This window comes from Pelodiscus sinensis, unplaced genomic scaffold (genome assembly GCF_049634645.1).
Source record: "Pelodiscus sinensis isolate JC-2024 unplaced genomic scaffold, ASM4963464v1 ctg74, whole genome shotgun sequence".
In the NCBI taxonomy this organism is placed as follows: domain Eukaryota; kingdom Metazoa; phylum Chordata; order Testudines; family Trionychidae; genus Pelodiscus; species Pelodiscus sinensis.
In genome coordinates, this window is record NW_027465947.1 from 518829 (window position 1) to 532959 (window position 14131).

The 14131-nt window shown below is 58.7% G+C and overlaps 1 protein-coding gene across 1 annotated transcript in view; it reads left to right on the top strand.

Annotated features, from left to right (window-relative positions):
- LOC102455999 (receptor-type tyrosine-protein phosphatase F-like) overlaps positions 1 to 14131 on the top strand; it is a gene marked incomplete at its 3' end in the record, with an annotated part of 547172 nt that overhangs the window by 436443 nt on the left and 96598 nt on the right. Inside the window, exon 6 of the mRNA XM_075917250.1 lies at positions 12416 to 12604. Coding sequence (XP_075773365.1) covers positions 12416 to 12604 — 189 coding nt within the window. The remainder of the gene's footprint in view (positions 1 to 12415; positions 12605 to 14131) is intronic.

Sequence of the window (14131 nt, forward strand, 5' to 3'; positions counted from 1 at the left end):
GTGCACCAGGCTCCCCGACTCCCCTGGGCAGCCCACCTTGGCCACATGCTGGGCTCCTGCACTACCACCCACACACACCCCCACATTGCACCGGGCTCACAAGCCCTCCACCCCCGGAAACACACCAGGACCCTCTGATCCTGGAGCATCCGTGCTCCTCCCGGAGCAGAGAGTCCCGGTTTGGAGAGGTGCAGCCTGAATTGCATTAAGCGACACACATGCGTCCTCCGCGTGCGGTGTACTCTTCCTCCTGTCCATGCCCACGGGGGCGAGGAGCGTGCAGGGCAGAGAGTCCCGGTTTGGAGAGGTGTGGCCTGAATTGCATTAACAGACACACCTACGTCCTCCGCGTGCGGTGTATTCCTTCTCCTGTCTATGCCCACGGGGGCGAGGAGTATGCAGGGCAGAGAGTCCCGGTTTGGAGAGGTGTTGCCTGAATTGCATTAACGGACACACCTGCGTCCTCCGCGTGCGGTGTACTCCTTCTCCTGTCCATGTCCGCGGGGGCGAGGAGCGTGCAGGGCAGAGAGTCCCGGTTTGGAGAGGTGTTGCCTGAATTGCATTAACGGACACACCTGCGTCCTCCGCGTGCGGTGTACTCCTTCTCCTGTCCATGTCCGCGGGGGCGAGGAGCGTGCAGGGCAGAGAGTCCCGGTTTGGAGAGGTGTGGCCTGAATTGCATTAACGGACACACCTACGTCCTCCGCGTGCGGTGTATTCCTTCTCCTGTCCATGTCCGCGGGGGTGAGGAGCGTGCAGGGCAGAGAGTCCCGGTTTGGAGAGGTGCAGCCTGAATTGCATTAAGCGACACACATGCGTCCTCCACGTGCGGTGTACTCCTTCTCCTGTCCATGCCCACGGGGGCGAGGAGCGTGCAGGGCAGAGAGTCCCGGTTTGGAGAGGTGTGGCCTGAATTGCATTAACGGACACACCTGCGTCCTCCGCGTGCGGTGTATTCCTTCTCCTGTCCATGTCCGCGGGGGCGAGGAGCGTGCAGGGCAGAGAGTCCCGGTTTGGAGAGGTGTGACCTGAATTGCATTAACGGACACACCTACGTCCTCCGCGTGCGGTGTATTCCTTCTCCTGTCCATGTCCGCGGGGGCGAGGAGCGTGCAGGGCAGAGAGTCCCGGTTTGGAGAGGTGTTGCCTGAATTGCATTAACGGACACACCTGCGTCCTCCGCGTGCGGTGTATTCCTTCTTCTGTCCATGTCCGGGGGGGCGAGGAGCCTGCAGGGCAGAGAGTCCCGGCTTGGAGAGGTGCAGCCTGAATTGCATTAAGCGACACACATGCGTCCTCCGCGTGCGGTGTACTCCTTCTCCTGTCCATGTCCGCGGGGGCGAGGAGCGTGCAGGGCAGAGAGTCCCGGTTTGGAGAGGTGTGGCCTGAATTGCATTAACGGACACACCTACGTCCTCCGCGTGCGGTGTACTCCTTCTCCTGTCCATGTCCGCGGGGGCGAGGAGCGTGCAGGGCAGAGGGTCCCGGTTTAGAGAGGTGCGGCCTGAATTGCATTAAGCAACATGCCTGCATCCTCCACGTCCTTCTCCTGTCCATGTCCGCGGGGGCGAGGAGTGTGCAGGGCAGAGAGATGCTTACCCTAGGGTCTTGCTTTGGATCTGCCTTTTTGAATGTCCCCACTGCTCTTGCTTGTTTTCAAGAAGGGAGCTCAGAGAGGTGCAGCTGGCACTTGGAGCAAAGGGGGAGGGTTGAGATCTTCCTCAGTCCTCGCGGGAGTTTATGCTGCACTCGGGCACTGGCCCCCGAGACAGCTGGTTCCTGCACAGTCCGGTGTTACCCATGTGCCCAAGGAGCAAAGCTGCCGGCCACGCTCTGACTCCTGGAATTTGCCTCTCAACACCTAGGCCCAAATTGCTGAGCACCTTGAAGGGAAGAGCCAAGAGCTTGTACGTGGTTTGAGAGGGTGCGAGACGGCAGTGCCGGGAGTGGAAGACAGGTTTGGTGTGAGTGTAAGAGCCTGTGTTGCTAAGGGCTCCTGGGCAGCGGTTTCTGTAGGAGCTGGAGTTGTTGAAGTGAGGCAGATTTCATGCCAAAGCATATTGTATTGCTGGGGTCCCACGGCAAGGTGATGGATAAATGAGTCCAGGTCGTTATCTGCCAGGCAGGGATGGACACTGCTGTGCGCGAAAGCCCTGCATCCATGAGGAATCCAAACTGTGCTCTGGATGCAGATGTGAACTTTCAACCAATGGCAGCTGCACCACGGTTGCAAATTCTGCGGATTACGTCCCTGTGCCCACAGGCACCGTCCCTGGACTAGAGAGACAGTTGACGCCTGTGGGAATCCAGAAGTGAATGGCCTTGTGGGTGAAAACCTTCACTTGCCCACTTCAGCATCTTCCTCTGCTTCCCTGCTCCCTCGTGTGAGACCGTGGACTGTCCTAGGTCACTGCTGCCAAGGAAGCTGGTTGTTGAGAATGAACGTCTGTCTGTCTGGCCTCCGTGGCACAAGGCGATCATCTAGCAGTAGCCCTCAAGTGGATTCTACCTCATGTCCTGGCCTGACTCCGGATTGCATTGGTCCTAGGAATGGGGATTTGACACTGGGCGGTAGCTGGCTAGAGCTGGGGTATGCGGGGTGGGGTTCTTTAGGGTTAGTTGCACTGTTGCATGGCTGAAGGAGGAAGGGAGGATCAGGAAGAGCCTGGGTTGCCTTCACAAGTCTTGCAGCAAGACTTCCTTTGCTGGTTTTGGGAATGCTGGTATGTGTGAGCAGAGCAAGTCCAGGCCCTGGATGCAGGTGATCCTTTCAGCTATTCCAGTGCTTGGAGCTCAGTTCTGAAGCAGACTGGAGGAAATCAGCCCTGATTCACCTTGGATGGCTCCTTAAGGGGAGCTTTGGTAACTCCAGTGGAGGCTGATGGGAAAGTTCTCTTGGCTTGTCTCTTTGGTAACTCCAGCCTCGGCATAGGTTGGAGAAATGCTTTATACATCAACATGTCCAGTTCAGCCTCTCTTCGCTGCTATCAGTGCATGGGTTTCTGGCCCTTTCTCTCCAAGGTAGGTGCATAACTGGTTGGATAACCGTTCACAGAGAAAACAACGTGGAGATCCGTGGCACCGTAAAGACTGACAGATTTATTTGGGCATCAGCTTTTGTGGGTAAAACCACTTGGGCAGACATGGATTTTACCCAGGAAGGCTGATGCCCAAATAAATCTTTTAATATTTAAGGTGCCACAGATCTCCTCCGAGACTTGTTCTCAAGATGCGTTATCAATGGTTGACAGTCATGCTGGAAGGGCAGAACAAGTGGGGCTCCGCAAGGGTCTGTTCAATATCTTCATCAACGATTTAGATATCGGCATAGAGAGGACGCTTATTAAGTTTGCAGATGATCCCAAGCTGGGAGGGGTTGCAAGTGCTTTGGAGAATGGGTCGTAATTCAAAATTATCTGGACAAACTGGAGAAATGGTCTGAGGTCAACAGGATGAAGTTTAATAAGGTAAAATGCAAAGTGCTCCACTTAGGAAGGAACAATCCGTGTCACACACACAGAATGGGAAGCGACTGTCTAGGCAGGAGTCCTGCAGAAAGGGATCTAGGGGTCACAGTGGACCACAAGCTAAATGTGAGTCAACAGTGTGACGCTGTTGCAAAAAAAAGCAAATATAATTCTGCGATGTCCTAACGGGAGTGCTGTAAGCAAGACACAAGAAGTCATTCTTCTGCGCTGATCATGCCTCTGTTGGAGTATTGTGTCCAGTTCTGGGCACCGCATTTCAAGAAAGATGTGGAGAAATTGGAGAAGGTCCAGAGAAGAGCAACAAGAATGATGAAAGTTCTAGAGAACGTGAGCTATGAGGGAAGGCTGAAAGAACTGGGCTTGTTTACTTTGGAAAAGAGAAGACTTAGAAGGGGACATAGCAGCAGCTTTTAAGTATGTAAAAGGCTATTGCAAAGAGGAGGGTGGAATTATTCTCTTAAGCTCTGAGGACAGGACAAGAAGCAATGGGCTTCAATTATAGTGAGGGAGGTTGAGGTTGGACATCAGGAAAAGCTTCCTGCCTGTCAGGGTGGTCAAACACTGGAATACGTTGCCCAGGGAGGTTGTGGAATCCCCATCTCTGGAGATACTCAAGAGCAGGTTGGACAGACGCCTGTTGGGGTGGTCTAGACCGGGGTGGCCAACCCATTAAATGAAGAGAGCCAGAACAGCAGCAGAAAAAATGCAAAGAGCCGCACCAGAATTTTTTTTTGAGCAATTTTCGTTGAGCCGGGGACAAAACAGGAAGAGCTTCCCACCAGCCCCCAGAGTTGTTGAGCAAACAAAGAAAAAAGGATTCTGCCCCTTTAAAAGACACATCAGGCTCCCGTTGGCCACCATCATCTTGGCGACGCCATTTTGCATCACCGCACCAGACGGCTCCTCTGCCCTGGTGAGCACAGGGAGCCGAGGGCAGGGGACTAGTTCTAGGGGCACAGGGGCAGCTTTGCGAGCCGCAGGGGAGGCTTCACGAGCTGCCCTTTAAGGGGGGAAGGGCTATGGGCTGGGCCCCCCGGTCTAGGCGGTGCTTGGTCCTGTCGTGAGGTCCCTGCCAGTCCTAGCAGGCTGTGGCTCTCTGATTCTCATCTGGAGCAAGGCGTTAGAATCTCCTCAAGGAGCTTTCGGTGAGGAAGGAGGAGCAGTGCGGTGGGCCAGGCTAGCCTGTTCTTGTCTGTCGCCAGGTGTTTGGCTGGGGGAGCGTTTGTGTAGCACCTGTTTGCTAGGGAGCCTTATGTGCTTTGGGAAACCCAGGCCCCCGGCAATGATTGGACTTGCTGGAGGTCGTCCATTGAGACTAAGATTGAACTGGGCTTAGAACTGAGGCTTTCCGACCTCCGGAGGGCAGGGGTGATGAACGGTCCCTGGCCGGGGAGCCCAGCTGCACTGGTGAGAAAGTCTGAGTGCCTTGTGCTTGAGAGAACTGATCCCCAGTGGTAAAGGGCAAGGCTAGTGCCGGCTTCCTCTCCAGGCACGTCACGGACTGCTGGCTTTCTGTGTTTCATAAACCCATGCCCATTAGCCGAGCGAGCGTGCACCCACGGCACCTCGACGGCAGGGCCCTTCCTACCAGAGTCTTTTCTTCCACCACGTGCCTTGAATTTCCTTAGGTCTCCTCCTCCTTTGCGCCGCGTGACTCAGACTCTCCTTTTTAGGAGTGTTTCCCTGCTGCTGTTGTGTGTTAGTCTGAAGAGGTTCCAGTGGTTTTGTTCGCATCTCAGCTGGTGTGTGCTATTGCATGAGGCTCGCTCGGAGACAGTCTCTCAACGGCTCGGTTTGGGGGTTTCCAGTAAGTGACATTTTGAAGCAACAGCCTCAGCATGTTGTTTTCGGAGTGATGCCCGCGGGTGCTGACGGGTTTGTCATTGGATCCCACTGGCGATGAGGGTTTGTGTAACAGCCACGCCTGTGTTCCTACTCACCAGCCCAGCGATTAATACTTTGTTGCCTTTGAAGCACATTCGTTTCACTGCACCTTTTCCTCAGGCAGGTAGCAAGATGGTGCCGGTGCTCTTGGAATGTGCGTTGAGTTGGTGGAGAACGCACGCGGGCAGTCTCATTCCTCCCAGGCTTTCATGCTGGCACCGGGAGCCTTCAGAGAGCGGGGCCTTAAATCACACTTCTCTGCTGAGCGTTGACGTGGACGCCTGTGAAAACACAAGCCCATAAAGGACGAGTCTCTTCTCCGAGCAATTAATAACAAGCCTTCGGCGTAGAGCTTGTTCAGCCTGAACGGAGCCACCTCACTGCATCCTCTTGTCACACGAAATGATGCCCCTCTCCTGGGCTCCTCAGTTGCTCTGTTGCTTTTGATTGTCTTGCGCTAATTGCGCAGCCGCTCAGTGTAGTGTGTGCCGGAGGAGTGCAGGCTGTTTGTTCGGAGTGGAGTGCGCATCGGAGCCTTGTTAGCCTGCCTCTTCCATTCGTTAATATTGCCTGCCACTCGTGGGGCTCTAAATGGCCGTCTTCCTCTCACTGATCGTTTTCATTTGCTACGGCATTTCAGGGCCTCGGAGGGCAGTTAGGAGGCCTGTGAAATGTATAAAATAACCCTGATCATCCAGCAAGAGTGGAACTGTCGTAAGGGCTCATCAGCAGACCGTTTGCCCTCCCAACAGCCCCTGGGTTGCAGGGCCGCACAGGCCTCTGCTCGGAACCCTTACGGAGAAGTGATTTTGAGCTTGGCGAGAGCCCTGGCCCAGGCGCTGAATGCACCTGTTGCCCCATGCAGTAGTGTTGGACGTCTGCCCCGCCCTCTCCGGGTGGTGCTGGTAGCCATGCGCCAAATGCAACGCAGCCCCCCTGCCCCACCAGTGTTCTGCCTGCAGGTCGATTCCCACCCAACAGCAGGCGGGGCGTCCCGACAGGTCTGCTCCTGGAGCGATAGAACCGTTGGGCTGCGTGCGTGTGCGTGTGCACGTCTGTGCGTCGTGCTGGCTTGTGCAAATAGCCGCCACGGCCGAGCCGAGAGCACAGCGTCAGGCCAGGAAGCACAAAGCAGCTTTGGGGGTTCTTGGCGAGGCCCTGAGAGTTGCACTGAGCTGGGAGGCGCTGAGGTGAGGGGCGTGCTAGCGAACCGGTGGCCAGAGAGGGTATTTCCAGCGCGGTGACAGGTTTATGGCCCCGTTTGTCACCCAGAATGAGCTGTTCCAAGGGGAGAAAGCTTTTGACGGATTGTGCGAGAGTTAACCTTACAGCTGTAATGGAACATATAGAAAAGGTACTTTCCACAATTTTTTGTTATTTTCAGAATATATTGGGCATCGTTTCTTTTCTCCCGCTGCAGCCCGAGCGATTGGACTTATGGCACTGAGGGGGCCTGGCTTTACGGGCGCAGGACATGAAGAACAGTGCCCATAAAAGGGTTTATGGTTTTCGCTATCGTTTCATCAAAGCTAGTCTTTGTGGGAAAGCCGTTGACACAAAGAGGCACCTGGCGAGTGTGGAGTAAGGGGTTTATTGGCGCCTGTTGGCAATGCCCTGCAACGCAGGCGTGTAGCTTTGCAGCCGGGCGAGGGTTGGCCCTGGAGAGCTCACTGAGCTGAGCCCTGGGGTGCCGCCGCCGAGTGCTCTGTGCACCAAGGACGGCTGCTCCCTTCCTGCACGCGGGCCTGTTATGCAGCGCTGCTCCCTGTGTCCCGCAGACTGACGCTGGGATGGGCTGCCCATGCCCTGCTGTGCTCCAGCTGGGGCAGAGGGTGGGGCCAGGTGTCGGCCCCTGGAGGAAAGCTGAGCTGGCAAATGAGCACAGGGATGAAAGGCTGAGCAGCTGCTGTGAATGGGGGTGGGAGCCGGGGGCCAGCGTGCTCAGAGGCGGGGGGGAGGGAGCCTTGCCCACCGACAGAGGAAACACGGTCGGGGGAACGAGGGGAGCTGCCTAGAGCAACCTGCAGCCACCCGCAGGCCCGCTGTCTGGCTCGGCCGCCGTGTGCTACCAGGGCCCGGCGGGTCCCGCGGGGGTGGCACTTGCTGCTGCTGGCCAGGGCTCAGCCTGCTGCGGTGCCGGGTGGGGTTTGCCTCTCGGATGGGCTCCTCCCTTTGGGCCTTAGCCGCCGCGTAGGAAGGGGCAGTGGCGCCGGGCCTCGGCGTGCTGTGGCCCAGACTCAGGCCCCAGGCCTGGCTGCGCTTGTATTGCCAGTGCAAAGACTGACACATGCTGGGACCACTGGGGTGGGCTTGCCCCGTGGCTGTGTGTGGGCAGCCCTCCGAGTGGTCAGCGCAGACCGTGAGAGCTCAGCGTTTCCCAGCCACGGGGGGGCCTAGTAGTTAAAAGACGATTAGACGTCGCCCCAGGGGGGTGTAGCTGGGAGCTCCTGTCCCTGCTTGTCCTGGACCTAGGGGAGAGCGTGCTCTGTGGAACTCCTCGCCTTGGGACTGACTCTGGGCAGTGAGAGTGTGTGTGCGCTCTGTGGAACTCCTCGCCTTGGGACTGACTCTGGGCAGTGAGAGTGTGTGTGCGCTCTGTGGAACTCCTCGCCTTGGGACTGACTCTGGGCAGTGAGAGTGTGTGTGCGCTCTGTGGAACTCCTCGCCTTGGGACTGACTCTGGGCAGTGAGAGTGTGTGTGCGCTCTGTGGAACTCCTCGCCTTGGAACTGACTCTGGGCAGTGAGAGTGTGTGTGCGCTCTGTGGAACTCCTCGCCTTGGGACTGACTCTGGGCAGTGAGAGTGTGTGTGCGCTCTGTGGAACTCCTCGCCTTGGGACTGACTCTGGGCAGTGAGAGTGTGTGTGCTCTGTGGAACTCCTCGCCTTGGGACTGACTCTGGGCACTGAGAGTGTGTGTGCGCTCTGTGGAACTCCTCGCCTTGGGACTGACTCTGGGCAGTGAGAGTGTGTGTGCGCTCTGTGGAACTCCTCGCCTTGGGACTGACTCTGGGCAGTGAGAGTGTGTGTGCTCTGTGGAACTCCTCGCCTTGGAACTGACTCTGGGCAGTGAGAGTGTGTGTGCGCTCTGTGGAACTCCTCGCCTTGGGACTGACTCTGGGCAGTGAGAGTGTGTGTGCGCTCTGTGGAACTCCTCGCCTTGGAACTGACTCTGGGCAGTGAGAGTGTGTGTGCGCTCTGTGGAACTCCTCGCCTTGGGACTGACTCTGGGCAGTGAGAGTGTGTGTGCGCTCTGTGGAACTCCTCGCCTTGGGACTGACTCTAGGCAGTGAGTGTGTGTGCGCTCTGTGGAACTCCTCGCCTTGGAACTGACTCTGGGCAGTGAGAGTGTGTGTGCGCTCTGTGGAACTCCTCGCCTTGGGACTGACTCTGGGCAGTGAGAGTGTGTGTGCTCTGTGGAACTCCTCGCCTTGGGACTGACTCTGGGCAGTGAGAGTGTGTGTGCGCTCTGTGGGACTCCTCGCCTTGGGACTGACTCTGGGCAGTGAGTGTGTGTGTGCGCTCTGTGGAACTCCTCGCCTTGGGACTGACTCTGGGCAGTGAGTGTGTGTGTGCGCTCTGTGGAACTCCTCGCCTTGGGACTGACTCTGGGCAGTGAGAGTGTGTGTGCGCTCTGTGGAACTCCTCGCCTTGGGACTGACTCTGGGCAGTGAGTGTGTGTGTGCGCTCTGTGGAACTCCTCGCCTTGGGACTGACTCTGGGCAGTGAGAGTGTGTGTGCGCTCTGTGGAACTCCTCGCCTTGGGACTGACTCTGGGCAGTGAGAGTGTGTGTGCGCTCTGTGGAACTCCTCGCCTTGGGACTGACTCTGGGCAGTGAGAGTGTGTGTGCTCTGTGGAACTCCTCGCCTTGGGACTGACTCTGGGCAGTGAGAGTGTGTGTGCGCTCTGTGGAACTCCTCGCCTTGGGACTGACTCTGGGCAGTGAGAGTGTGTGTGCGCTCTGTGGAACTCCTCGCCTTGGGACTGACTCTGGGCAGTGAGTGTGTGTGTGCGCTCTGTGGAACTCCTCGCCTTGGGACTGACTCTGGGCAGTGAGAGTGTGTGTGCGCTCTGTGGGACTCCTAGCCCGGCGGTTTTTCCAGCACCCACCCGCCCAAAGCCCTGGAAAAGCTGGGGGTGCCCTTTGTGCCTGTGGGGGGGCACCGACTGGCAGCAGACATGCCCACGGGACGCGTATTGCGCGGTGCTGGGCTCTTTAGAGGCTGAGATGATTCTTTCCAAATGGCTAGTGAGGGAGGCCCCCTGTAGCCTGGTGCTAGGCTGGGTCTTCCCGGCACCACGAAAGCCTCTTCCTGTCGCGCTTCGTCTCAGAAGCCTTCCCTTGCCTTTGAGTCCCTCCTGCCCCAAAGAGGCCCCGGTCCGCGCCCTGCCCGGAGGTCTGAGCCAGGCTCCTGGAACCAGACTGAGCTCAGTGGGAGATTCCTTTAGCCCACGTGCCCGGGCGCTGGGGGCTTTGCAGATCACGAGCGTTTGTGCAAGGGAGTCCCTTGGATTTGGTAAAGCTTTAGTGCTAAGGCGCCACCCGCACGTGGGGTCCAGCACATCACAGGCTAGCGTGCCTTGCGCGGGAATTCTTCGCAAGCCAGCCAAGCCGGTAATGCTCAGTGTGGCGTTCAGCTCCCCCCACCTGGGGCTTTCAGCCCCCAGTCGGAACCGCTGCCTTCACGGCGCAGAGTGCAAGGCGTGGGCTGCGCGCCCGGGGAGTGCGTGTTGCTGTCCCGCGGCGTCTCGCCCCCTCCGCAGCTCCGGCTGTGCCGCGCTGCTCTGCGGTCTCTCCCGCGAGCGCAGGAGCAGTCTGTGTTGTCGGCTGCGGTTGCTTGTTGTCGAATGCTGTCTCTGGGGTCGTTCTCTTTAAGCCGTTTGCCTTTTGTCTTTGAAAATCAATGGGGAGCGACTGGGAAAGGACAAGTTTTCAGTGGTACCTTTCAGAAAACCCTCTTATGTTTGCTGCTGCCGGGGAGGTTTCTAGGGAGGCCGGGCTGGGACACAGAATACGGCTCATGCTCTTAATAAGCCTCAATAGCTTTTTCCCTTCGGAGCAGCCTGGCTGGCTCCGCATCCAAACACAGAAGCCGCGTTCTGGCCTTCGGTTTTGTTTACAGCAGATGTGGCCTGGCGCTGTGGAGCCTGGGTGTACGCACACGCGGGAAGTGTCGGGATTCTCCGCAGATCTTAGGCAGGGAGGGTTGAGATTAGTCGCCAAAGGGACCTCGTTTGTGCTGCTGCTGAGGAGCTGTCAAATGTATCTGCTGTGAGCGCGTCTCGGCCGGGAGGGGCGGTGGGAGGCAGGATCCCGGGCTGGTGGGGTCAGCAGGTTGGAACGGTGTGCTGCTGAGCAGAAGGCCTCATTCCTGGAGTGGAGTAGCTGGGTCTCTTCTGCTCTCAGACTAGAGAAGGGTGCAGAGAAGAGCTGCACGTCTGGTGCTCTCCGGGCGGTCTCTCCGCGCAAGCGGGCCCCTTTCTCCTGCCTTTCGGGCTCAGCACAGGCCAGTGCATCTTGCCACTGAAGGGCGCCCGTGAGCGCCGGCCTGCCTGGCTTGCTGACCGCTGCCCTGGAGCTGCCTGTTCCTGCCTGCCTGTGGGCGGATGGCAGAGCCACCCACTCAGCCTTCCCTTTCCAGCGGGCTGGCTCTGTGCTCTGAGCAGGGCATAGCAGCCGCCCTAGCAGGCATCTCCTGGGCACCTCCGCTGCCTGCGCAGCCCGGCGGGAGCTTCCTCGTGCCCCCCCGGCAGGGCTCTGCACGGTGAGATGTCCGCTTGCGTGTGCGTCCTAACAGTGCTTGGGGCGGGGGATTTGTACCTGGGCCCTCGCTGGGAGCCTGCCTAGGAGAAGGGGAAGAGGCTTCTTCCTTCTCTGGGCCGTTGGTGCCGTTGGGTTGTTTGTAGCGTGTCTGTGGAGCATTTGGCGCACCTCTGGCTCCGTGCATGCCGCCACACCCCTGCCGCTGGAGAGACGGAGCTTGCCTGTGAGTGAGAGTCATGAGCATGTCCCCAGGCAATTTGTCCCAGCAGAGTTACATTTCCAGGCAACCTGTGTGGAGCTTGTTAGAGGCCAGCGTGCACTGCGTGCTACCGGATCTGCGCTCTGTGCCGCTGCGGCATGGCCGGGGAGACGCTGGGAGCTGGCAGGAGAACGCTCACCCGTTGCCATGAAGTCCCCGTCTCCTCGGGCAGCACACGTGGGGCCCTACCAAGTGCATGGCCCAGGAAATCTAGTCTCGTGCTTTCACCCTCGGCTGCGCAGCAGGGAGAGCAGCGTTTGGTGAATTTAGGGTCCTGCCCTGAAAGGGGATCACAGGCTTATGGTAGGGGGTTGCAGAGTTGCACCCTTATTCTGCGCTGCCGGCAGAGCTGGGCGGCTGGAGAGCAGTGCTTGTTGGCCAGGTCCCAGCTCAGAAGGCAGCTCTGCACCCGCTGCAGCACAGAAGTAAGGGTGGCAACACCCTACCATGTCAGCCCTCTGCACTGCTGCTGCTGGCAGCTATGCCTTCAGAGCTGGGCTCCCAGCCGGCAGCCGCCGCTCTCCATGGCCCAGCTCTGTAGAGCGCTGTCAGCAGCAGTGCAGAAGTGAGGGGAGCAGCACAGCAACCCCTTTATCCCCCAGTAACCTTGTGACCCTTCCACGGCCCCTGCAATTCCAGCACCGAGATTTCACATGTAAGTAGGTAAAATCGTTTAATGTACAATTGCTCAAATCTTATGGCCATGAAATGGACTAAAATGGAGCGTGAGTTTGGCAGGGCCTTAGCTATTCGCTGTGTGGGCAGGAGATGCTGCCACAGCACAGGGCACACGTGGGTGTGTGCCCAGGTGCAGCACATTGCGCAGGGGGTGGAAGGTCACTGCTGAGCACCACCCATTTTGCGGCGTGGGCCGCAGTGTGGCTGTAGGTGCGGGGGAGTTGGGCTGACGCTCTCCAGCACAGGCATGGATGCTGCAGCTTGGCCCTGCTGCCGCCAGGACTGGATCCCATTGCTGTGCACACTGTAACTGATGTCTGGTGTGTGTTGTCTCCCCTTGCAGAGGATCACCTCCCCTCCGGCTTCCCAACCATCGACATGGGCCCACAGCTGAAGGTGGTAGAAAAGGCTCGCACGGCTACTATGCTCTGCGCCGCCAGTGGCAACCCAGACCCTGAAATCTCCTGGTTCAAGGACTTCCTTCCTGTGGATACAGCCACCAGCAACGGGCGCATCAAACAGCTCCGCTCAGGTAAGGCCGCAAGGCAAGGGCGGCGTCCCTTCTCCATCGCGCCCCACCCTGCCATCTGGCTCTGGAGGCAGCGATGCACTGGACCCAGCCGGGTTCCCAGCGTGGTACACAAAGGGGCTCTTGGGCCAGTTTCCTCTGGCGGGATAGCGTGGCCTGTTGGGCAGAGCTGAGCGCGGAGAGGCCTGCTCTCCAGGGTGCCTGACAAGGCGGGGGAGCACCCAAAGAGACAGCCTCAGGCCCAGGGCAGGGGCAGACACTTCAGCGTCTGCTCACCAGGCGCTGGGATGTGCTGGGGGCGGGGGCGGGGTAGCGCCTCCCTAGAACAGAGCAGAGGGGCTGCGAGAGTCGAGGCTCCTAGCAGCTGGTTCATGGCCACACGCTGCTTTCCCTGGCCTCCTGCTCTAGCAGCAAAGCCGCGAGCAGCCAGGCAGCTGAGTAGTGACTGGCTAGCCTGTGGGCTTCACGCAGGCAGGCCTGCTCCCCGACACACTTCCTTCTCCCGCAAGCCAGAGGCAGGGCCACGCAGTGCGTGGTGCAGGCTGCTCCGCGGCGCGAAGTGCGCTTGGGGGTCTCAGCCCGTCGCGTGTCTTCCTGCCCCCCAGCTCACAGCCCGCTGCAGAGCGAGAAATGGATCCTCTGGCGTAGTGCTGAAGTGCAGCCCCGCAGCTGGTTAGCAGTGCCTGGCACGGGCAAGTGGGGGCGATGACGGGAGCCTCCTGCCCAGACAGACCTTCGCTTGCCACCAGACAGTGCAGCCCGTGTGGCTTGCGGCGAGATACACAGGCAGCCGAACGGCACCGCCAGGACATTGCTGCCTTCTCTCCTCCGAGTGGGGGCCCTCTGCGGGGCCGTCTCTCGTGCCTGAAGCCGCCTGTAGCCGGGAGAGGGGTCGTTAGCCATCGCGCCCCCCTCCAGCCGCACGGAGCCTGGCACTCTGCCTTCCCCAGCATCTGCCCGTGAGCACTAATGCCGCTCATCCATTCCCAGCTTAGGAGACCTCACGGCCACCTTTCGCTGTCCTGTCCCGCAACCAGGGCTGGATCTTGGGACATTTGTGCTGAAGGAAACTCTCCCCCCGCAGCAACGGTGCCTGTGGATCCGCGGCTCGCAGAACTCACTCACCCGCAGCAGCAGGCAGCCGTGTGCGGGAGCAAGGCAGCTCCCAGGCGCTTGCTGTCCACAGCTCTCCGTGGGCACCCGGCGCCTCTCTCTCCAGCGCAGCTCAGGGGCGGACGGAGTGCAAGAGCAAAGCGGGAAAGCCCAGCCAGAGGGCCCAAGTTTTCTTTCCTTTTTCCTGTTCTCGAGCAACGTCTCAATTGCATTTCACTGGGGATTCCAACTCTGGAATTTGGCTGCTTGTTGAAGACACTCTAATTACCAAGGGAGGTGTCAAGGGAACCGTTTAGAAATCAATGAGCAACACACAGCTCAGCCCTGGGAGAGACATTGATTAGACTCCAGTGGAGGAAATGAGCTTTCTCGACTCAACGCAGCAGACTCCCAGGTGCGATTGAGGGTTTGTTTTTA